Source organism: Pezoporus flaviventris, unplaced genomic scaffold (genome assembly GCF_033815535.1).
Source record: "Pezoporus flaviventris isolate CSIRO_AGI_PZ_B2104156 unplaced genomic scaffold, CSIRO_AGI_Pfla_v1 ptg000007l, whole genome shotgun sequence".
Taxonomy (NCBI): Eukaryota; Metazoa; Chordata; class Aves; order Psittaciformes; family Psittacidae; genus Pezoporus; species Pezoporus flaviventris.
In genome coordinates, this window is record NW_026892555.1 from 15,897,127 (window position 1) to 15,922,115 (window position 24,989).

The 24,989-nt window shown below is 36.0% G+C and overlaps 1 protein-coding gene across 3 annotated transcripts in view; it reads left to right on the forward strand.

The window, feature by feature from the left end:
• CSMD3 (CUB and Sushi multiple domains 3) overlaps window positions 1–24,989 on the forward strand; it is a 601,317-nt gene that overhangs the window by 490,755 nt on the left and 85,573 nt on the right. For all 3 annotated transcript variants that reach the window (XM_061447844.1, XM_061447845.1, XM_061447846.1), the window contains 10 exons: window positions 238–342; window positions 4,321–4,439; window positions 6,142–6,211; window positions 7,920–8,036; window positions 14,580–14,789; window positions 16,741–16,929; window positions 19,566–19,743; window positions 21,737–21,882; window positions 23,273–23,353; window positions 24,445–24,558. In XM_061447844.1, coding sequence (XP_061303828.1) covers window positions 238–342; window positions 4,321–4,439; window positions 6,142–6,211; window positions 7,920–8,036; window positions 14,580–14,789; window positions 16,741–16,929; window positions 19,566–19,743; window positions 21,737–21,882; window positions 23,273–23,353; window positions 24,445–24,558 — 1,329 coding nt within the window. The remainder of the gene's footprint in view (window positions 1–237; window positions 343–4,320; window positions 4,440–6,141; window positions 6,212–7,919; window positions 8,037–14,579; window positions 14,790–16,740; window positions 16,930–19,565; window positions 19,744–21,736; window positions 21,883–23,272; window positions 23,354–24,444; window positions 24,559–24,989) is intronic.

Here is a 24,989-nt window from a genome sequence, read left to right on the forward strand (position 1 = left end):
TTCCCTGAATGCCTACAGTTCATGTCTCTGGTATTGTGGTGCACTGAAAACATAATAAAACTTTTATAGGGACAGATACTTGGTAGCATCCATGATGGCAAAATATGGTGGAATTGGTTATATGACCTCCCCCTCTCCCTTACCCCATTTCTCTTTTTCTCTCTTTTTATATACACACATTTATGTATTTAGTTCAGTTTCTGTGCATTTCAGTAATATTTTGATTTCTCATTTCAGGAACAACTATTCCTCCGCTTCTCAACAGCACATCAAATAATCTGTACCTAAATTTTCAGTCTGATATCAGTGTTTCAGCTGCTGGATTTCATCTTGAGTATACAGGTAATTCAAACATGTTAGATTAATGAAGATCTGTTGCTGATTCCAGACATCAGGTGTACCTAAACAATATAAAAGAGGAATATTCAGTCCTATTGCACATAATGTATTACATACCGTTACTTCAGAGTAATTGATAAAATTCACATTTAATTAAAAGTGAACAATATCATGCTTGAAACCTGTGCTGTGCTGTACTGTAAGCGCTGCAAAGTTTAGTTTGTCTTGCTTTTGCTCTCTGAAAAGCTTTTCTGAACACACAACAGCCAGAAATGAACGCAGATATGACAATCTTGATCCCAAGATAGACCATATTTATATAATTATTGCAGGCAAAACCAGCACACTGATTCGGGGGATTTCAATTCAGCTTCTTTGCCAATTAAAAATTAATTACTGATTCTGCTACTGAAGAAATATAATAACAAAACAAACCCTTATGGAAAGCACCCCTGTTTCCCTCTGGACACACACTTTTGTTTCATCAAACACTGCACTGTCCATTTGGTGAGGGAGGGGCAGTGCAGCAGGCTGGGTCAGTGTCCCAAGGATCCTGGCTCTTGGTGTCCATTTGGGTGGGCTGTCAGGCTCCAGCCACTGCTCAGCCAACTGCTTTGGCTGCAGTCTCTGGTCAGTCTTGTTCTCTCTGTCCTACTTCAGTGAGGTCTCCTCTCCAATTGCTCTGGCCTTGTGGTTCCTTTCTTGGTGCTGACTGACATTTATGCACATTTTCACGGAGGCAGATCTGACAGGTGCAGACACACCACAGGCTCCTCTGGTGAATGCATCTGTGTCCAGTAGCAGGTCAGCTGGAGTTGGCTGGAACTGTCTGTGTCTAGTATAGACCATCATCTCTCAGATGCATCCCTGCAGCCCGACACTCCCAAAATCTGCAAATACTGACCAACACAATCATGTTTGTACTATATAGTATGTATTTTATATGCGTGTGTAGGACACAACACTGAGTCACTCTCAGTGAAAATGAGAGAATGAATAAACTGAAAATAGCAGCTGTGCTTCTTAAATGACAAATGCTCACAGGTTGGTGAGAGCATACCAGAATTATTTCAAATGCTTTTAGTATTGCTGAGTACCGCAGTGGAAAAAGCTATAATTATAAACTTGTTTTCTTCTCAGTGAGATTGCCTGAGCTGACTGACAGGAATTCTGGCAGTCACTAATATTTTGTTGCAGATTTTTTTGTTTTTTTTTTTCCTTCCCAGCTGTGCAGTTCCCTCTGCTCATATTGGTGCTGGTGTCTGATCTACATAATTGTGTCACGGTTACTTCTTGTCAGTTTTACAGTATGCAGATCCTATGCTCTGGTTGTCTGATTAGCCATTTGGAGATCACAGCATTCAAAAATTGCTTCCTGATCACATGTCTTTAACTAAACATTAATTATAGGTTAGAATGATTCTGGATTGAAATTCAGATACTATTTCAGCTGCTTACAACTTCAGAGGGAAAGAAACTGAAGAAAGTTAGGAAAACAAAGTATAATGAGACTGAATCCAGTGAAAGTGAAATTGCCTCAGTGTATTCCTATGTGTCCGAATAATAGAAGTGTGTAGTATACTGCTGGTTTGCAATTTTCACCTCTAAATAAAGAATTCACAGTATATCATTTAAAGTACTGGTACATACCAAGAACAATAGCTGTATATGTATGTATGGATTTATACAGGGGTATATGTGTGAATCTATACAAATGTAATACTTTTTCGGTGTGAGTGCATGAACCCAAAGTATATACTGAAAATTTGTGATTCAGGAAATACTGACGTCCCTCAGCAGATACACAATTAACCAGCTCAGTGAAATATGCTATTTTACAAAATTACTTAATAATTAACTTTGCATGTGCAGGTGATAGAGATATGTGATTAAAACATCATATAGACTGTTGTGGTTTAATCTTGGCTGACAACACAGCTGATTGCTCACTTCCCCTCACCATTAGGATGTGGGAAAGATTTGGAAGGAAAGTAAAATTCATGCTCTGTGACAGTTTAATAGGAGAGAAAAGGAAGATAATATGCTACTCCTCCTTCTTCCCCTCTTAATAATAATTGGACTATGCAAAACAAGTGTAGCACAGTGCAATTGCTCACCACCTGCTAACCGATACTCAGCCAGTCCTGAGCAGCAGTCCCTGGCCAGCTTTCCCCCTAGTTTGTATACTGAATAGACATCATATGGTATGGAAATCCCCTTGGCTGTCCTGGCTCTGTATCTTCCCAAGTTCTTCCCACACCCCACATCCCACTCCCTCCCCACTGGCAGGGCAGTATGAGAAGCTGAGAAGTCCTAAGTGTAATCACTACTTAGCAACAACTAAAACATTGGTGTGTAATGAACATATTCTTATCCTAAATCCAAAACACAGCTCTGCACCAGCTACTAGAAAGAATATTAAATCCATCTGAGATTAAAACAGGACACGGACTTTGGGATGGAGTGAGGAAATTGCAATGTCTAAGTGTATCATCTTTACTGGAAACAAATGTAAACTTTAAGAGGAGAAATTTCATGGGAAGTAAAGAATTTCAGTTGGAGAGTAAACTATGGTGACCTCTTATTTAAGATTTTCTGTGATATATGGTACATTTTATGAAAATACACTCTAAAATAACCATCATGTTGTGCATATGTGGGAATTATTGAAGTAAAATCTATGATATTCAAAGGATAGAATAGAATTAAGTGAACATTATAACTCCATAAAATCTGTGGAATAGATAATTTATAAATTTTTAATAAAAATAAACCAGAAATTGTTGTCAAGATTATTTTGAAGTTAAAATACGGATTCACTGTAAGTAAATTTCTATACTGCAAATTGCAAAATACTGACATGTTTTTGGAGAATACCTGTGGAAAAATGCAATGTATTAGGCATCCCTCTTTGTTTACCACTCTCTGCCACACACCACAGAATGAAAGCATGGTTTCAGAGGATGAAATCTGGATTCCTGCCATGCAAAACTAAATAGGAGAGTTTACTTCAACATCTCAGCTAATGCCTTCACACATGGACAATCACCCTATAGAACCAGACTAGCTAAAGCTCAAAATAATCACCAGTCACCTCCTTATTTTCTACTTGCCTTAGCATAGTTTCCAGGAGGGTCTACTCCATGATCTTGCCATGCACCAAGGCCCTCAAGACTGTCCGGCCTGTAGTTTCCTGGGTCTTTCTTTTTTCCCATTTTAAAAATGGAGGCCTTTCCCCTTTTTGATTCAGTGGGAACATCACGGGACTGCCATGACTTCTGGAACTTCCTGGGTAGATGTAATGAAGACTCTATTTCTCTTTTGAATATCTATTAAAAAAGCATGCAGTCTTTTGGCAAACCAGCTTCTATTGCAATCAAAAAGTTGAAATATTAGTGTTATGACTCTAAAGCTATTCCATTAAAAACAGCAGATTAGGTGAAACTTGATGTAAATATTTACTCTCTGTATGTACATGAATGGAAGAGTAGAGTCAGACCTGTGAAGAATTGAATGCAGGTGAACAGTTATACTTCGCCCTGGTGTTTCTGTGTTCTTCACTTAGTGTGGTATTGGCCAGCATTCCCTGGAACAAATGCTGAGAAAGAAGAGTGGGGTGCTCCCAGTTTGAATTATGTGGCTATAATTAGGAGTGAGAATGGAGGTGAAAATGAATGAGTCTGAGCCAGGAGACAGTGGAAATTCAGAGAAGAGTTTGAGTTGAGACTGCAGATTATTGTGAAGTGTTTGTTGCCACCCTAATTTCTTCTTTCCTTTTCCTTTACTCAGGGAAGAAAGATTTTCTCCTTGGTACAAAATAATTCACTAGTTGCTTGCCCACAGAGAAACTCCTGGTACCCAAGAGCTTCCTAAAACATATCAATACAGTGTGCCTATGTACAGCATACACAAAAGTTCTGTGTGAATCTAAAACCAGATTTTATGTTCCTTGAATTGTCTAAACTTCTCAATTTTTCACAGCCATAGGTTTGGACTCTTGTCCTGAACCACAGACCCCAAGCAATGGGATTAAAGTTGGAGACAGATACATGGTTGGTGATGTGGTGTCTTTCCAGTGTGATCAGGGCTATTCTCTTCAGGTGAGCCAATTTTTCAATTACAAATAGTGCATTTTAATTCTTTTAAAGTGGTTATGTTTGAGTCTGTCAGTATGAAATGGACACTGAACTCTTCAGAAGTTTTGAACATGTGATAAACTTGCAGAACTGGTAGGCTTTTCTGCCAAATGTTAAATTAGCAACTGTTCAAATATTCCATCAGAAGTGTATGGCTCTATATTAGTGGTTATAGGTTGTTCTCTATTACTGATGGCATCTTTGGTATTCACAGCTGAGCAAAAGTGCTGGCAAATCAAGTTAAATCACTTGTTATCCATTTAAGATTTTTTTTGTTCTCCATATATAGGAGAAAAGAGGAAGAGAAGAGGGGGAATAAAAGCAAACTAAAGGGAAGGAAATAATTGTTTTTCAGTAAATCAGATAGTGTCAGTTATTTTATTTAAGTATTTTCATGGGGTTCATTTCAAATATGGGTGTATTTTTGCCATGAAAATTTGCTATGCTCTTGTATTGGCAAAAGGCATAACTAGACGCAATGCAATGATCGTAAATCACCAGTAGGAATCTGTCTGCCTATAGGAAAGTTCTTGAGAATATTTTAAAAAATCTGTACAGCTACACTGTCAAAATGGTCCAAAACTGTGTATTGTTTCCACCTGAGTCCCTGAAAGGACTGAAGTTTCAAATGAGAGGTTTCAACAACTATGTTTTCTCATGTGTGACTCTGAAGACCCTACAGTTTTCACTTTATCTAGCTGTTTGAGAGGGTAAAAAGAGAGAAAACAATCATATTACCCATGCTTAGTAAATCTTAAAGAGAGAAAATGGTTTTTATATAACAGCACATAGTTAACTGCCAATGGAGTTACTGATACCTTCCAAGTAAAATAGCAAAAGAACAGCTTACATACCTTTCTTTCTTCCTTAACATCTCTCTGGCCTGCAACACGTTTTAAAAAAGCTAATAATTTCAAACATTTATTTTATATGATATTTCTGACATTTATTTTATATGACATTTGAAACATTTATTTTCCATCAGTCTGTGAAGACCTGAATACTGGGCTCATATATACTGCATCAAAAATAGAAATTTAATTACTTTTCTGGATATTTTAAAAAACCCTGCTTATACCTGCTTATATACTGTGTTTTTGCCACTCATTTTTATGGTGGGTCTTGGAACTCACTTGTAGCAGATTGCCTTGAAATCATAACACCTCTATTGTAAAAGGACATATCTTGTAGAATTTTCTTGAATATTTCAACATTTGGCAACTTAAGCTGACTGTTTTGACAATGAAGGTAATGACTGCATTTAGAATAGGTATTAGGAATTTAAGATGTAAAGTCAGTACTGCATAATGTATGTAGTTCATATCTTTTTATCAAGTTCAACAAATGATGTAAATGTAATTGTTGCTTCAGTTAGGCTTTTTGTTTCTATTGGTTTATACTAAAGTTGGTATTACAGAATTCATCTGGATACTGTTACACTGTTAGAAGTAACATTAAGGACACAGACACAATTATCTAGTGGGCTGTTAACATTGCAGTCTTATCTGCTGTATTGAAGGTATAATTTACATTGTACAATGAAGTTGTATCTTATTAGTTTTATATATTTCAATGATGTTTTAAATTACAAATATATTTTTGAGATACTAATGCTGTATTGTGTGTATTTTTATTATATGAGTTATCAAATATTGTGTCATTTTAGGGACATTCACATATCACCTGTATGCCTGGACCAGTAAGAAGATGGAATTATCCAATTCCAATATGTTTAGGTATGTAAACTTTCTTAAACATACCAGAATGAGAAAGCCAGAGGACTCAGAAAATCTGCAGCTTAACTGACCATTTTCACTTCTAATTAAGTTCTTCTAGTTCCCCCTATTCTTTCTCCTACATCTACCTCATTATTTCTAAGTATGCTGCACAGTTATTTTGGCAAACCTTTTCTGAAATGTCCAATAATAAAAAGAAAGAATGACATATGTTCTAGTCAGAATATATCATCAACTCACTATCAGTGATGTGACCTCCAGAGACTCTTGCAAACATAATTAATTTATTTATGAATCATTTCCCCAGCAGAGTGATGATTGTAACAGAAATACTAAAACAGAAATAGCATTACATTTTCATCTCTAATAGGTTCAGCATGGGCATGTCTGCTCAATTTCAGAAGATACATTATTTTTCAAATTAAACTATATACATGACCATATTAATATTATTGGAAGAAGCAGTGGAAGCCTGCCAGAAGCCCAAGTAAAACATCTGAAGTGCACTCAAATATACTCTTTTTATATGATGAATAAATTTGAGGGATGTAAACTCTTTCCATCTCCATTCTCTTTCACTAAATAGAAATGCCTCTTTTCCAGGTTCTTAACAGCAAAAGTTACCTATCTTTGTAATGTTTAATGTATGGAAAGCAGGATGATGCAGACCTCATTAAATATTTTATACTTTGCTTTTCTTCAAACCAGATTATGTACCCTCTTGAGTTGCCTCGCATAATATTGTTCTTAATCCTTTGAGTTGTTAAAACCTCCTATGAGGTACTGAGCTCCTTCAGCTTAGAATTTATAAATATTCAACAAGATTCAGATATTTGTAAGATTTTTTCCTCAGGGGTTAGTCTTCAGTTTCCATCAGTATGCAATAGCATATGTCTAGAAAGTCTGATATGATAACTGCACTGCTCTGTGGTAAATTCTGAAGACAAGGATGCTGTGCTGAAATTTCAGGGTTTTTTTTCTTTTTTCCTTCTTTTTTGTAAGTAATGTTTTTTAATTATTTCAAAGAATTTAGCAACTGTTACTTGGAAAAAAACGTTAAACAAAATTGTATTTAGCAGAATTAACATCTTCATATCCAATACTGAAGTGTAAGGTACTTTATACACTGATGCCATGCCTGAAAAAAAAAGCAAAATAAAAATATGTTTTGTTCAATTCCCAGAAATATGTATATTTCTATGATTCTGTGTAGGCATGAACATTTTCTAAATCTGTTTATTTTATCTAATTTTTTGGAAAAGCAGGATACAAGTGCAGTTTTTAAAAGGCCTCTTAAAACACTTTGAGTACAGAACCTGTTTAAAATACAGTGTTGTCTTACATTATTAAGATGCTCCTTTACAAACTGATGTGGAGCTGTGTCAATGCTGCTATGAGCTGACTGATATGTGTGGCTTGCCTGTTCACAAGGATGGCTCATGTGGACAGAGTACTGAGTAAAAATCTGGTCTCTTTTCAGGCATATTGTCCCCTAAGTTAAAGCCTAGTCAATTCAGAGTAGATACATATTTTTGAAATACCTACTTGTAAGTTTCTTTCTTACAAATAGTGGTGAAGGAATGTTTGTGTGTTTTTAAAAATATTTATTATGATATTAATAATATTGGAAGAATCTTCAATGTTATGGATAATTTTTTAGCTCATTCTACTCCTCTGAAGAAATGTCTGTTTTGTTTTTTTTTTGCAGCACAATGTGGTGGAGCCATGTCGGACTTCAGCGGAGTGATCCTCAGCCCTGGGTTTCCTGGCAATTATCCTAGCAGTTTGGATTGCACATGGACAATAAAGCTGCCTGTTGGTTTTGGTACGTGTTCTTTTGTGGATTTAATTTGCTAGGTTTTTTATAGATTCAAAACCCTGAACCTAGTTTTTCAAATATTGTGAATATGTATCTCGGGAAAAAGAAAGAAAAAAAAAAGAACTATAATTAATTTAAGGAAGTTATCAAAGCCTTGAAAGAAAACTACAGAATAGAAAATCTACAAGGTTCTTATTTTTTCATCTGATGTATAATACAATTTTCTGATAAAGGAAGACAAATACTTTTAATTACAATCAAGCACTGTTTTACGACTTAACAGGCTTGCTTTCTCTTTGTAAGGTCATAAACCCAACAAAAATAAATACAAACATTTTAAACCAAATTAGTGTCACTTTAGGAGTAATTAAAGCTGCATTTGAATTCCTTATTTTATCATTAAGCTTCTTTGAATGTGCTAGGTGAATGTCGCAGCCGCATACAAATGTTCTTGGAAGAGACCTGTAGAAGCCTCTCGCTCAAAGGTGTCAAGCTTCCCACTCAAAGTGAAACTGTCAGTAGCACTAGATCAAGTCCGCTACAACTGGCAGGTCCTTATCAGGAGTGCTACTACTCACCTAACCAATTCCCAGCCTGTACCAACAGATAGGGATGTTATGGTCCATATGCAGAACTTCACATTTCTTCTGCAAACCCTTAAGAAGGGTTTGTTTTCTCAGTCTCAAATTGGGCAGAAGTGCCATTTAGTATATCATCCATGCCCCCTAGTTTACAATCCTCCACATAGTTATTGAAGGTGTATTCTAATTATCCAGGTTTCTCCTGAAGAATGAAGACCTTGAATAGTGTAAGCTCCCATATCAACCCATAAAATATTGTGCTTTTTACTGGCTACCAACTGGACATTGAATGACTGACTATCATCCCTGGAGCCTTAAAGCTCCATTTATTTTTAACCTATTTCTCCATTCATCCAGCTCATATATGTTCAGCTTCCAGATGAGATTCTGCTACAAGTCTGAGTTAAAAGCCATAGCAGGGTGAAAGTATGTTATATCCTCCCTTTGTCAGTTTAATCACAGAAGGAAATAATGGTTAACTGTGATTTTCCATGAATAAATCTGTGTTGATTTCTCCTGAGTCCCTTTTTGTCTGTTATGTATTTGGAAATTGTCTCCATTTAGACAAGTTCCATAATCTTTCCATGGACTGCAGTGAACCTGCAGTTACCACAATACCCATCCATGTCTTAAAGGTGGATATGTCTACAGACTTTTTTTTGGTCACCAGAACTTCTCTCATTCACCATGATTTTGCATAGGTAGAATCATAATACCAGTTACATAGGCTAACCTCTTGAGCAGCTTTGAGTAGATCCTATGTATCTATCATTGCATAATGTTTGCTCAAAGCTAGCCAATACAGCTGTCCCATATAATTTTTTACACTTGTGACATTTTTGCAGGAGCACGTGTACTTTGATTTTTTCTTTATATGCTGCTTGAATGACATTCTGTTTTTTTCAGATGTTCCTTGCTATTTTCTATTGTATACTTGTCATCTTCTGCAATATTCTTGATTATATAGAATTTTCGAGTCTTACACAGTAAGTGAATGTGACATGCTAAATGGTTTTTCCTTCTGCATTCTGTTCAGATTCTCTATCTCCTCTTTTTAAAATCAATTCTGTGATCTTTTTGATTGTATGTCCCATGAGCCCAGTTCACTTATGATGTAAATGAAAGCTAGCTGTTCTGCATGGGTTGTTTAAATTGAAGACTATTAAACATTCAGTAACACTGTAACCTACTTAACAGAATTCATCTGTGGGAAATAAATTATGTCAGGATAGAGATTTCCATATAGAACCCAATTTTTATGTTTGCATTTTTTTCAAAAGACACAGGATTCAAGTTAATAATTGATTTTTTGTATTAGCATTCTATAGAAATAGCATTGAAAATTTAATTCTGCCATTACCTGAATTTTAGACAGCTTGGTGTAGCAGCTGTTTAATCATGAGTTATAATGCTGTCTAGAATCTTCAGATCCCAAGCAGACCCCTGCTAGGTGAGTTATCAAAGAAAATTACAGAAGTAGTAAGTGCATCATCCCTGGGTCAAAGAGGGAAAAGGGATATTCAGAGCTGGGAACAGCATATGTTGCCAGATGCTTTCAAAGACATTTGCTAAAAAAGAAAAAATAATTAAAATCTGGAGTATAGATTAAATTTCAGATTCCATAACACGGTGTGATCAACTGCATACAAAAACTGCTGTCTTTTTATCCCAAGTGTCTTGCCTGAGGGTGGTGAGACACTCAAACAGGTTGCCCATAGAAACTGTGGATGCCTGGTAGTGTTCCAGGCCAGGTTGGACAGATCTTTGAGCAACCTGGTCTAATGGAGGGTGTCCCTGCCCATGGCAGGGGGGCTGGAACTAGGTGATCTTTAAGGTCCCTTCTAACCCAAACCTCTTTATGATTCTGTGATTGTCTTAATTTAGAGCTATCTTGCCTCTTTTCTACTACTGACTCCTGACTCCAATCCTTTTGCTTTGCTTGCTGTCTCCCAGGCTTATGTCTCCATTTCTTACTCCATGTCCAAGAATTTTGATCTGACTCTTCAGACTCCTATTTAAACATTATATTATTAACATACTATGTAATTTCCCTTCCATTAGGAGGGAAATTCAGCTACTGAAATTTTGAAAACAAATTCTTGGATGAAATAAATAAATTGAATTCCACCAAAATTAATAATTCTGCACTGCTTTGCACCAACTGAAGTTTATTCACTTGTTTTATGAACTGTTCTTCAGTTCAGGAACAGGAAAATGAAATGCTCCTTTTTCTAGAAGAAAATTAAAGCTGCACAGATTGAAATGTGCTTGACATTTTTGACCATCTTAAAACAAGATATGGTTAAAACTGAATTTAAAATAAAAATCAAATTTCATTGAAAAAAAGGAAAAAAGTGACATGAAAAAGTGATGGCTATAACTGGTTTTAGTGATGCTGTTGTTTTAGTTCAGTAGTGGCACATATATCTAACTCTTGAGTAGTAAATTGAAAAACTCAGAAATGCTATCATGGGAACTTCGTGTAGGCTTTCAGTTTAAGTGTTTCTAACAAGATTTTTTTTCTGAGTTAGAAGTTATGGATCATAAGCTTTTCCACTTTATGGCAACTAATGGTGTAATCTAAACCAATGACAGGCACTATGTTGATTTGGAATACAAGGTTACTTTATATGATTTGTTGCTATTTTTTGAGATTTGTGGTTAGATTTTATCTTAAATGCTAATTAAAAGGTGCACCCAAACTGAAAAAAAGCCATATTAAAAACCAGTCTAAAAAGCAGAACTCTGAGACAAACAGAGGCAGGTGCTACAGGCTGAGCAAAGGATGACTACTTTGGAAGATTGATGTGGTTCAGAACTTGTAGTGACGGGCAGTAGGGTACAAAGAGCAGAATTATGGACAAAAATATATTAGAGCTGGTTTTGTATCGAACAAAATGGGTGAAAGAGAAAATGCTTGACAGTAAAATTGCATGAGTTGTCAGTTATTAATGACAACTTACAATGTGGACAAGCATTTTTTCACAGGATTGTATAAAAGGCCAAGCCTACAAATACCATGCATATAAAAAGAGCAAAGTTTGGATATAACTGGATTCCCTGTGTAGGAAATATATTTGTAGGCTGCCAAAGTCAAAGAATGACACTTACAAGTAGAAGCTTTCTTATCAATATAAACTATCTTCAAATAAATAGAGACAGACATGATCAAGGTAACTGTAATTTAATAATGCACCAACCTTTTTTCCTGTAGCATATAAAATGTTACATGCTTCACAAAACCATTCATATACTTTACATGGTATCTGGGGAGAAAGCTCTAAAAGACAGTGACAAACACTATTTAGCTATTACAGTTTAGGAGTTACAAAATTATTCATGACTCCTCAGTAATTAATCTAACATTTTATCTTTTCCTTTCAATTTTATATGAAATCATGTTGATTGACTTTGCCAGTAACATCAGTGGGACTTCTTAAGCATCTTCTTAATGAAAATATTCCATTGTCATTCCATAGCTGCACTAGCTCCAGACAAAATACAAATTCTATTTTGTTGTAAATTATATAGAAATATGCATATGCAGGAAAATGTTTAAAGAGCCCTATGACTACTTAGCTGCTGTGCCTTTTCCTTCTGCCACGTAATCATTGTGATACATCACCTGGTTACAAGATATAACTTGATAATGGATAGTAAACAACCTTTCTGATCCTTACTGAATCAAATAATCAGAAATTTCTATTGTCAGGATTGTCGTATGGCGTCGTGTGTGTATGAGAATTCAGTAATTGAACTGCATACTGATGAATGATGGTTAGATAATATCATTTACATTTTTTGTGACATAAAAAATACTGTATATGTTGAGAGATGTAAGGGCTGTGGCCACATCCTGCAGGCACTCCAGGTGAGGATCCCCCTGCCCAGCTGCTGGAGCACAGCTCAAGGCACAAGGTCTCTGTCCCAGCGGGGGTACATGGCTGTACTTTCCCATTTGTAGATTCAAACAGCAATGAAGCTGAACACACGCATGCACAGGGGATGGTAAACCAGGGGGACCCTGTACTGGGAGGGGTACAGGAATCAGTAGACCTATACAGACCCCTGAGGGGATGTGCAGGGTAAATGGGAGCAGAGAGGAACAAAAATGGGGGTAGGCATAAAAGGGCATAAAAGGGTCTTTTTTGGGGGGCCAGTCAATATGTTTGTCTGACTCAGCCATGCACCTTATCACCAGTCTATCCTATAATCTCGTATCTTCTTATTAAATCTTAACTGTGTCTCTGTTTATCTTCACTCTATTCTGTGTGCATGTGTGCTGCAAGGACTTAGTGCCAGCTACTGGTGAGACTTGAATCTGTGAGTGGAATTTGGTGCCAGCTACTGGAGTCAGACCAGCAGTGTGTGTGCCACTGACTTGTGGTGCTAGCTACTGGAGTGGGGGTCTCAATGCCAGTTACTGGTGAGACCTGTGCAGGGGTGTGTGTGTGTGTGTGTGTGTGTGTGTGTGTGTGTGAGTGTGTGAAAATTGGTGGCAGCTCCTGGACACAAAGCAGGAGTATGAGTGCCCTGCAGACTGTGGTGTCAGCTACTGAGGAGAGTGAGGGGCCATAGCTCTCAGGATACACTATCACTGGGATAGGGTTACTTTTATGTTGAGGACACCAGAACTGTACACAATACCCCAAGCGAGGTCTCACAAGAGCAGAGAGGCAGGATCACCTCCTTCAACATGCTGGTCATGCTTCTTTTGATGCAGCCCAGGATAATGGTTGGCATTCTGGGCTGTGAGCACACACTGCTGCCTCATGTTCATTTTCTCATCAACCAGCACCCCCAAGTCCTTCTCCGCAGGGCTGCTCTGAATCTCTTCTTTGCCCAGCCTGTAGCTGTGCCTGGGATTGCTCCGATCCAGGTGTAAGACCTTGTACTTCCTTCCCTCCAGCATATCAACTGAACCACACAGCTTGGTGTCATCGGCAAACTTGCTGGGGGCGCACTCAATCCCAATGTCCATGTCAGCAACGAAGATGTAAAACAAGACCGGTCCCAACACCAACCCCTGAGGGACACCACTCGTTACCGGTCTTCAGCCGGACATTGAGCCATTGACCACAACTCTTTGTGTGCGGCCCTCTAGCCAATTCTTTATCCACCGAGTGGTCCACCTATCAAATTGGCGTCTACCCAATTTAGAGACAAGGATGTTATGCAGCACAGTGTCAAACGCTTTGCACAAGTCCAGGTAGATGACATCAACTGCTCTACTGCTGTCCATCAGTTCTGTAGCCCCATCATAGCAGGCTACCAAATTGGTCAGGCAGAATTTCCCCTTAGTGAAGCCATGATGGCTGTCACAAGGCGCCTTGTTGTTTTTCATGTGCCTTAGCATGCCATCCAGGAGAATCTGCTCCAAGATTTTGCCAGGCACAGAGGTGAGACTGACTGGTCTGTAGCTCCCCAGGTCATCCATTTTCCCCTTTCCCTTTTTCCAGTCATCGGGAACTTCACCTGACTGCCATGATTTTTCAAATGTGATGGCCAGTGGCTTAGCAACTTCATTCACCATCTCCTTCACAACCCGCAGATGGATTTCATCAGGTCCCATGGACTTGTGCATGTTCAGGTTCTTAAGATGGTCTTGAAACAGATCCTCTCCTACAGTGGGCCTGAGGTTTTTCTTCTCACAGTCCCTGTGTCTGCCTTCCAAGACTTGGGTGGTGTAGTCAGAGCATTCGCCAGTGAAGACTGAATAACATACATTCAGTGCCTTGGATCATGTCAGTATTTCAGTTTTAGCATTTTTTACCTTGCCAGCCACTCAGAATTAGTAATGCATGAAGAGAATGCTTCAGACTGAATTCCACGGACTGCATCCGGGAGCTAACACATGCATTTCCCCTGGTTGCATTATTTACTGATATTTTCAGTGTACAATGTACCAACATAGTTTTCCCTCTCGGTATTGATACCAGTGGCTTTTATTTACTGTGGTGTTTTTCAGGTGTCCATTTACAATTTGTGAATTTCTCGACGGAGACCATACATGATTACTTAGAAGTTAGGAGTGGATCTACAGAAACTAGCACTATTATTGGGAGACTAAGTGGCCCTCAGCTACCAGCCTCTCTGTTCAGCACAACTCATGAAACCAGCTTATACTTTCACAGTGATTACTCACAGAACAAACAAGGATTTCATATTGTATATCAAGGTGAGATTTTTGACATTCTTATGTGAGAATGAGGTAACTGCTGAAGTTATTTTTTCTTGGTATTTCTAAAAGATAAACCTGAAATAAAAGATTTAGTGTGTTTCAAACCGAAGTGTTATGCATTGAGATGAAACAGAAGAATTGAGAAAATCAAGATGAAAAAGGAAAAATAATTGCATAGTATATCTGAAATTCAAATTTCAAATGCAGGCAAACAGGTAATTGCCTATATCTGAATTTGGTTGGCATATTAATTTACATTGCATGGCTTTACAAAGTAAGCATCTCTATTGTTCAATCTTTATAAGCATATGGGAATCTCAATTTTGTGTCTTGGGTTATGGAAGAGAAGTATCTGAATATTGTTTTAAAGTACTGGATTGATGTAGGCTAGTACAGAATAATGCCAACCCAGAAATCTCCAAATCTGTTTTATTTCCTAGTTCATAATTTTCCTCCAAGTTTCTTGTTGTGTTGTACCCAAATAGATCACACTGAGCTTAAGAAGACTGCAAGAACATTACTCTATTTATATAATTGCAGATTCATTTAAAAAGGATTAGAACACCACTGTTCACAGAAAAAGGTCAATTGTATAGTTTAAACTGTACCTGTTTTCATGATACAAATAATGTCAAAGGATGTTTTAAACAGTTTTTTTTTCACAGCAGTCTGCTATTGCTCTTTCAATAGTAACAAGTCCAAATTGACTTGATTTCTATGTAACATTCTGGAAGTGAACCACTGTAAAAAAGTGCTAGCTTATTTCTTTTTTTTTTTTTTCTTTAATATGTCAATTTATGACTTAAATTGCCTGGTAAGATTTTCATTTCTTATTTAGATTATGATAAAATTTGTAGGAGTAAGGGAACTTACTACTACTTGTAAGTAAGTAATCTTACTAGTAGTAAGTAGTATTAATCTTATCTACTGCTAAAAAGGGCAGTAAAAGGTAAGAGCATATACTGTTACTGTCATTAATAGTAGCGGCATTTAATATAAGTTCTAAACAACAGTAATGCTCTTCCACCTGGATCTCTCTGCGCTTTCAGTCTTGGAAAAGTGTTCACCTGGCAACACTGCATCCAACTGCTCTATGCCGTGCCTTTCACATAAGGGTTCTTGGTTCAAGCACTCTAGATTCCACCTTTCATCTTTTAGGCTGTTGATGTGAAGGGGCTTTTTAGTTAGATGCTTGTTCTGCTCCTTAATACTGCACACATCACTCACTCATCATGCAGTTTAGGCTGATTTGCTTTTCATATTTATTGTAATTCTGCTGTTTGCCTTTATCCTGCACTTTTTTTAGAAGTGCATGGGCTGTTAGCCTCCTGCTTGTCATGGCATCACATCAGTCTTATGTAATTGTTAGGTTTTTCCCCACACTTCTAGTTTAGACACTCTTCTGCAGGTTTTTAAATTTAAAGGGTGCACTTGGAAGCAATTTGAAGCTTTAAAGAGACAGTCAGTGGCACTACCTTTTTGAAGATATAAGCGGAGAAAACACAAAGTCAAAATTCCCTTATACTCTCTTTTTTACTGCACTACTTCTGTACTTACTGAAATTAAAAGAATTAAGAGGCTAGTCTCATTTTTGCCTTTACACACTCTGTTCCAAAAACCTATGTGGTAGGGTGTCTGGTGTTTGTTTACTCACAGACACACACACACACACTTAGGTTATCAAAGTGTAAGGAACAGATCTAAACCTTGTGTTAGTATTATGTTTTCCATATGAGGTTTGGAATTGGAAATTTCTATGCATATTTCTGGAGTCACTGTGGGAATTTTTCACTGTTTCTCCTATTGTAGGACCAATGGTTTTGATTATCACCATGAAGGAACTTAAGAAGCAGTTTTAATCTAATGAAAGGCTTTTATTTTTGAAGTAACAAAATTTGCATTTTACTTTTACACCCCCATTGTTATTATTATTTATTTATTATTTCAGCATATCAGCTACAAAGCTGTCCTGACCCTCGACCATTTCGTAATGGTTTTGTTATTGGAAATGACTTTACTGTGGGACAAACTATTTCATTTGAGTGTTTCCCTGGCTACACATTAATTGGAAATTCAGCTCTGACTTGTCTCCATGGCATCAGCCGTAACTGGAACCATCCTCTCCCCAGATGTGAAGGTATGTTCTGGGTGACCTGTGAGCCCTTCATTATTTGTAAATCTTTCTTAGATTCCTGAAAAAGCACAGACACAGTGAAGATACTCATATTCAAAACTGTCATCCCAAAATCCTACACTCCTGGGATTACAAGATCCAAACACATTTAGCAATTAAGTAACTGATTGTAAAGTTTTCTACATGCCTAAACATAGGCATAGGACCTGAGTTAAAGGCCTAACTTCCCTCTATATTAAATGGTAAAAGTTCAGCTTTAAGAATGAGATCTCCAGTAGCAGGCAAGTTGAAGAGGAATGCCTGGGGGGAGATGGGGGGAGAAGGGGAAATGGGAAATCAAACCCAGAAAATAACAAGCTGCCTTCTTTTTGGATTTTTTGCATTGTATTGTGAATCATTTACCTAAATTCAGGTACTTAAATTTGAAGCCTCATTACTTAAAATTCCTTCCAGAGTTGATGAGCCACAGGCATTTCTGATGGATGTGGTATCTAAATTCAGATCCATCTGATTCTGAATTCAGAAGGAGAAGGCTTATCATATAAAAGACAGATGACACCTATACTGCCTGTCTTTTGAAAGGGGAAGAATTTAGTTTATCACAGTTAAGTTCCAACCTCCATTTTATGGATCCTGAGGAAATAGTAATGGTTCTAAACTAAACAGATTAGCTTTTTTTTTTTTACTTAGTTCTAGCTGTATGTTGTGTGCCTCAGAGTCAAGAAAATAATTTATGGAATGGAGTGATTCTGTTCCTTTGAATTGCTTACTGGAAGCAAGAATTTAATTAGTAAATTGTAAAATGCCCAAAACATGCTGCTGTTCTGAGTATCAATTTTGATGAAGCCCCTGAACAGGGTGGAAAGTTCTTTGTTTCTACTTAATGTGATGTGAAAAGATGAAGAGAAAAAAACCTATCCTGATAATCGAATTCTAACATGTGTGCTATGCTGCATGATTGGCCTGCCAACATTACTCAGATACCAGTGAAATTTCTTAAATTACAAGGGGTTTTATGCAAATATTTGCCATGGTATTTTTTGTAAAGGGTTTTGACAATTTTGGAAGCTACTGATGTTTTTGAGTTTTGTTTATTTTTTCTTTATTATTGAAGGAAAAAGATAATTTGTTATGTTCTAGTTGTACTTGGTTTGATTTGAGATAAAAGCCTTGTGTTCAAAAATATTAAAATGAAGCGGGCTTTTTTGTATATGCCTAGTTCCAGAAATGCAGAGTATGTTATGAATTTGTATTTGCTTTAATATGATTATTGTAAGGCAGCATATACTAAGTCTTGTTTAATGCCTCAGACTTCTTGAAGCAGACAGCCAGAGTCATATCACTGGACATGCTTCCTGTGTAAACAGTTTTGTTCTCTTTAATTCTCATGCACCTAAAATCCCTCTAACCTGTGCTCAGCAGCATCTGCTACTCTCTGACCCTTCTTAACTCATCTCTCTCACTTTCATCCATTTGGAAGCTGTTCCCTCTCCTTTTCCAAGAAATCTCATTTCCTGGCAATCATCTGCCTATGTCTTCACTCCCCTAAGACCCTGCTGCAGAAGAAATGCTGTCTGCACTGCTCAAAAACCCTTGAGTGTTTGAAGGCAAAAGCTGAAGAAAAGCATTATACCAGCTGTTGAGTCTGAATGGATGAGGTGTGACTGAAAGTCTCCTTACCCTACAGTTCAGCATCAAAGTATATATATAAACCATAACACATGCTTTACCTAAAAAAAACCAATGCATAATTCCTATATGTCAAAACTATATTTCCAACAGTCTGTTCTCTATTTATAGGTTCTTAAGCATATTTTAGGGAATCTGGGTTCTCATCCCATGCCCTTTTTTGGGGTGGAGTGAGGAGGAATGTATGTAAAATGAAGAAAATTTTACCATTTTAGGCTTTGCTCACTTTTCCAGAGCTAGGTTTCTATAATGTAGTTTCTTTTCTGTAATAACATGGTGTTGTCATATATTCAGCATGCATCTGAAAATTCTGTGAAAAAAAATCATGTAATTGCAATCTGTTTTCCCAAAATGCATGTTTCCTGAAGTCCAAAACCTGTATTGTCAGTCTTACACTGTATGATGTCTAAAATTAGTGCACTTCATCAAGAATTACATAAAGGACTTTTGTCTACCAGAATTTGTCTCCAGAAATGCAAAATTGCTGTTCATACTGTAGCATGCAATATTTTCATTTTTGAATTCCCCTCTAATTTTTCCCCATCCTTCGATTAGCATATCCCTTCTCTCACTTGATAATTTAGGTGAGCTAACTTCTTGTGAAAATAAATGGAAGCAATTAATGAGATTCTCTGCTAATTTGTAGCTGCCATTTAAACAAAGCTGTAACAAAGTGGTTTCCAATGGTACAGGGAATAATTTAACCCAGTGTCTAAACATTACTTTAGTTTCCAGTTCTGATAGTATTTATGACATCAGGATTATTTTTTTTTCTTTCAGATTTTACCAATAATGTCAAAATAGACTTCTGACTCTGCAAAAAACTTAGTAAATTACAGCAATGGTTTTACACAATCTAGTTATATGTGTTTAAAAGAAGAGCTTTTACATGGTCTAAGTAGAATGCAAAAAGCAACTAATGTGTTTTAAACACAAATGTCTTTTTATAGCTCTCTGTGGAGGAAATATAACTGCGATGAATGGCACCATATACTCTCCAGGATACCCTGATGAGTATCCAAACTTTCAAGACTGTTTCTGGCTTGTAAGAGTACCACCTGGAAATGGAATCTACATCAATTTCACAATTCTTCAAACAGAGCCAATATATGATTTCATAACTGTCTGGTAAGAAAACACTTTTAGCATTTCATATATTTTTTTTTTAATCTTCTTGTGACACTATGCAGCAAAATATGGATTAAAAAGAGTATATTTGTGATTTTTCCCTTGAAACTGGTGCTCTCTCTAGGGGAAACTGCACTAATTCGTGCTTTCTAATGTGCCATTCTAGATATAGCACTAGACATGAAGTTTCATAGCCCTTGTCTTAAGAATTCAAAAACGATACTAGTGTGCCTCAGTTTGTTAATGAAGTGTACAGAAGAATCAATAGGACAGTTCATCAACAACCAAGAGAAAAAATGTTTGAGTGATAATAAGCAATTGCAGATGTATATAATACAAGAAACTACAGCAACACTTTCTTAATTTCTTGCAAGTTGTTTTTTTTTAAACTGTTAAGAGTACAGAAAAGGAGAGACTATATTTGGCTATGACAAGAAGAGCTGAGCTGACAATAAATGTAAACAAATTAAATTTTCTATATACTTGATTCCATGTCTATCATAAATCTTTTCAGACATTAGTCTTAATTAAAGCCCCCATTGTTCTTAGTTGCAAAGTTGGTAAAGGCAGAAGGATATAAGGAAGTGTAACATCTCAAACAGTAATCTTGAAATTGTTACCAGTGAGTCACCTAGACATTTCTACAGTGGTTAAGACCTTTTGAAAGCTTGCCTAAAACAATAATCCACTGGTAATTGAATCTGCAGGTTGAAAATCCACAGGTTGAGAGTCTTGTAGTCTGAGTAGTGCAAAATAATGAGAAGCAATTTGGAATATTAAATATTATGTTTCTGTTGCATGAAAATCTAATTTGTATTCATATAAATTCATTTAATTGAGGATTTCATTCCAACTTTCCTAAGCATTAAACAGATCTCTACACCCTTTTGTGAACATTTCTGCAGGTCCTGGAGTTTTTTTCATCATGTGCGCTACAAACTGTCTTGGCCCGCATCCTGGATACTTGATCGCTTTGTCTTTAACCAAAATTTGATCAGAATATGTATTCAGACTATTGCTCTGATAAAAATCAGATAATTTTGAATTCCTTTAATTCTTCACCACATGCTTTGTGTATCAAATTTAAGCTGACTTTCAGAATCTTTCCTGAATTAAATTACACTTTTTTGTGCATACAGACATCTTTTCTCTATTTTATCCCACAAATACTAGAACACCACTGTCCACCTTTAGTGCTTCTTCCATTTGGTTCTTCCTTTCTACCAAGTGATTTCATGAGCTAACAGTTGTCCTGGCTGCGTTACAAATTTAGATCTTACATTAAAATTAATTGTCTATACTATAACCCAGGTTTTGTTCATTGTATGTTCTTTGTTGATGTTTTAAAATGTTTTGTATCGTGTTTAGAGTAACATCACTTTTAGGAGAATATTCTGTAATTAAAGCGTCTATTCTGCTATTCATGTATATTTATTTTCAGATTTCACCTAGAATGTTATCCCAATAACAGTTAGGAAATTTAAACTTTCAGTATTTTGATCTGAAAGGAAGCAAGTAAAAAAAAAAATAATGCCTTTGCTTTATGATTCTGTTCTCTGTACAGTTCCACTGTTGTTTAGAGCTAACTTTGGTTCATTTTTTCAATTTAAATGAGTATTTCAGTCTTCCATAAGGTAGCAGAGATCATACTAGCAGTACATGCATTTAAGATAGCATTGTAACATTTAAGGGGGGGGGGGGGGCGCTATGTTAAAAAATGTTGACATTAGAGTATAAACATTTTTAATGAAGCCAATATTAACTTATTTTCTTTTTAAAACTGAATAATGCTAATCTCTTATTTTTCTTAGAAATGACCAAATTCAGAAGACTGGGGGACATGAGGAGTATTCGGTTTATTTATTCCCTGATAGCCACATTTGAAAATACAGATATGTAAACACGATCAGTCTGTGACAGGAAGATGAAGTACAGTCAAAAATTAAAATATTTGTTTGAACGAAGAAAAACCTTTTTGTATCTGTTTCCTTAGGGATGGACCGGACCAAACTTCTCCTCAGATTGGACAATTTAGTGGCAACACTGCATTAGAATCAGTCTATAGCACTTCCAATCAGATTCTGATCAAGTTTCATAGTGACTTTACTACCAGTGGCTTCTTTGTACTTAGTTATCATGGTAAGTGTGACAAACTGCAGTATTTCGCTGTCTGCAGAGATTACTGCAGACAGAAAACTCGCGAAAAAGATTTACTTAATTACTTTTTTTTCAGAGAAGGGTTGCTATTATTAATAGGACTGATCACCACATAAGTAATGCAAACATATGAGAGACAATTACGAATTATGAAAATAAGATATTTTCTTACCACATAGTAAATTTACTAGTAATCAAGAAAAAACAAACAAGCAATCAAAATCACTGTGAAGAGTGATATGCAAAGAATGTAGCATTAAGACCGTACAGTTCAAGGTGCTTATCTTCTCACTGCTTTCAATGCTTCTAAAATATGATTACTCAGTAGAAACAAATGATTTTACCTGGATACAATATAAATTTTGTGACTGACAAAAAAAATTGACTAATTTAATTACTAAAGGATACCAGCACAGGAAGTAAGAAAGAGGTATATAAATGTAGCTGAATCATCATCTGCCATAAGTAGGTGATGTTTCCTCGCTAATAAGAGATGCTACATGAAAATGTAGTTTCAGTGAAAAACAGAAACACTGATCAACCTGAAGGTACACCTTAAAATGTAGATGACTATACATACTATCAGTGTAAGTACTTCAGTGTGATTTCTTTGGCCTATTTCTGTCCTAATTGCATTCAAATTGAAGAGAATTTTGTCTTTGTCCAAACATAAGCCCATCTGTGCAGGTTCTCTGTGAAAAAAAATACGGCTATATGGCTTCTGCCTGCTCTTCCTACTTGTCCTTTTTTATCATTTGTTTCACTTAATTATTTTGCTTGGCTGTTGCATACATATGTTTTAAGTCAGAAATTTTTTTCATGGGAAACAGGATTTGAAGTTTGAAAGCAACATTTTTCTCTGAGAATATGTGCAGGTGGGATGGGCTCACAATATTTATTTACTAGGAAATTTCACATTCAAACTGGTTCTGTCCATCAGTTATGCTTCATCTAGGTAGAATATTTTGGATTCTAAATGTTGTCTTTTTTACAGTTTTAAAAGTGGAAGCATTCAGCAGTAAGAATGTATTGTAAAAAACCCAAACCAAAATAATGATTGCATAGTACATAAAATATATGCTTTTCAGATGAGATCACATAAGTGAGAAAATTGATACCTGTTTCTAAGCTTTTAGGTGTTTATGAAGAGAGTTTTGCCACTGAAATTAAATAATTAAGATCACAGGTGCAACTTCCAATTTTTCCTTAATTCTGAAATTAATATTTCCTTTGTTAGTTCTCTTGAAAATTTCAAAGTAAATGAATAGATGTTTGATTTGATGCTATTAATGTGGTTATTGAATCAGTTATGTTTGCATGGGTGAGTTAACTAAGTATGGGAATGTCAACTATGCTTGCTTTCTGTTTATAGCCTACCAGCTCCGAGTGTGCCAGCCTCCAACAAGTATACCAAATGCTGAAATTCTAACTGAGGATGATGAATTTGAAATAGGTAATCAAAAAGAAAAATAAAAGGAACTTTTTCTTTCTTAAAAAACAAACAAAAAAAAACCACAACAAACCTGAAATTTCTTGCTTTTCAGGGTGCAAGCCATGCTTGTAAGATGTTAATTTATGTTCGAAAATAAATTTTTTACAAAGTCATTCCTCTAACTTTGTGAATCCCATATATATAAGTAACACAGTAATTTGTTTCTAATTAATTTCATTTTAAAATAGATTTTTCATAATGTTTAATAGGAAACATTGCCTTATATGGAAACAAACAAAACCCAAAAGATGACATAAGACAGTGGTTTATTCTGGAGCAGAAATAAAGTATTGTAACCTGAAGAGTAAAGTCAAATTTGTAAAAATTAAGAAGATCTGAGAAGGGGAGGACATTCTGAACTTCTAAGACATATTAATAATATTACCTAATCACCTATATGTCAAAGAAATATGATTTATAAGATCAAATGTAAAATGTCAGATCAACTGATTTTGCTCACATTATGGCAAAGAAAAATAAATTTATTTTTAGTAGAGTCCAATATTAGAGTCCAATACTGGTAACAAAGAGAAAACCAACATTTTTCTCTGATTGGTACATAAACCTATATGAATTTTTAATTTCTTAATTGAAATTGACAATTTTTCATTCTCACTATGCTAAAGTTAGATATCAACTAAATCCAGTTCCTATTTATTTTCCACATCCCCCTCAGGATTTTACGAGTTACTGACTCAGTCTTATCTGTTAATTTATTTCATAATGGTTATCCAATAAATTATATTGCTTAAAGCTTTGTGGACACATGGTTCACACAGCATCAGTCAAACCCAGACAAATTAGCAAACTATCCAACAAATAATGTGGTGAAAAACAATGATAAATGCAGCACAGTGTGCAACACAATGCTCATTTACCACATTTCTTAGGCAAATCGAAGTTGTTTATGCCAGAGGTCATTTATCCCATTATATATGATGGCAAGAAACCTCATTAATCAATAATGTTTTTAAAGAAAAAGTCCTACTTAATTACTGTTTAATGTTTCTTTTGTTTGTTTGTGTTTTGTCTTGTTTTGTTTTTCCAAACAGGAGACATAATAAGATACCAGTGTCAACCAGGCTTTACATTGGTTGGTAATGAGATTCTGACTTGCCGACTTGGTGAAAGGCTTCAGATGGATGGAGCACCACCTACCTGTCAAGGTTCTTTTATCCTTTTTCTTTTCCTCCTGCCAAACCAACTGAATGGTGATTACTTAAATACTCTCCACTATGTCTTTACGAAAGATGGCATACTGAAAATATTTAAGACTTTTTGATATTATTCCCAGTGTTAGCACTGTTGGTTATGGTGAATAGGCATCATATATTAATGCAGAATAAGTAGTAATGTTTTAATAAATTTGATGAGTTTAAAGGACTGCTGCTCTACTTTGTGAAAATTTCACAGTTCTTTTTATTTGGAGGGAGTCTAAATATAATATATAATGAGACATAATAATATGAAAATTAATATGGAAATTCTAAAAAATGCTAAATTAATATGGCATGGATTTGGGTGAACAAGATTCCAACACCGTATTTCAGTGCAACTTTGCTTACCTTTTTATTCAAGGTATTCCAAATAATAGGCT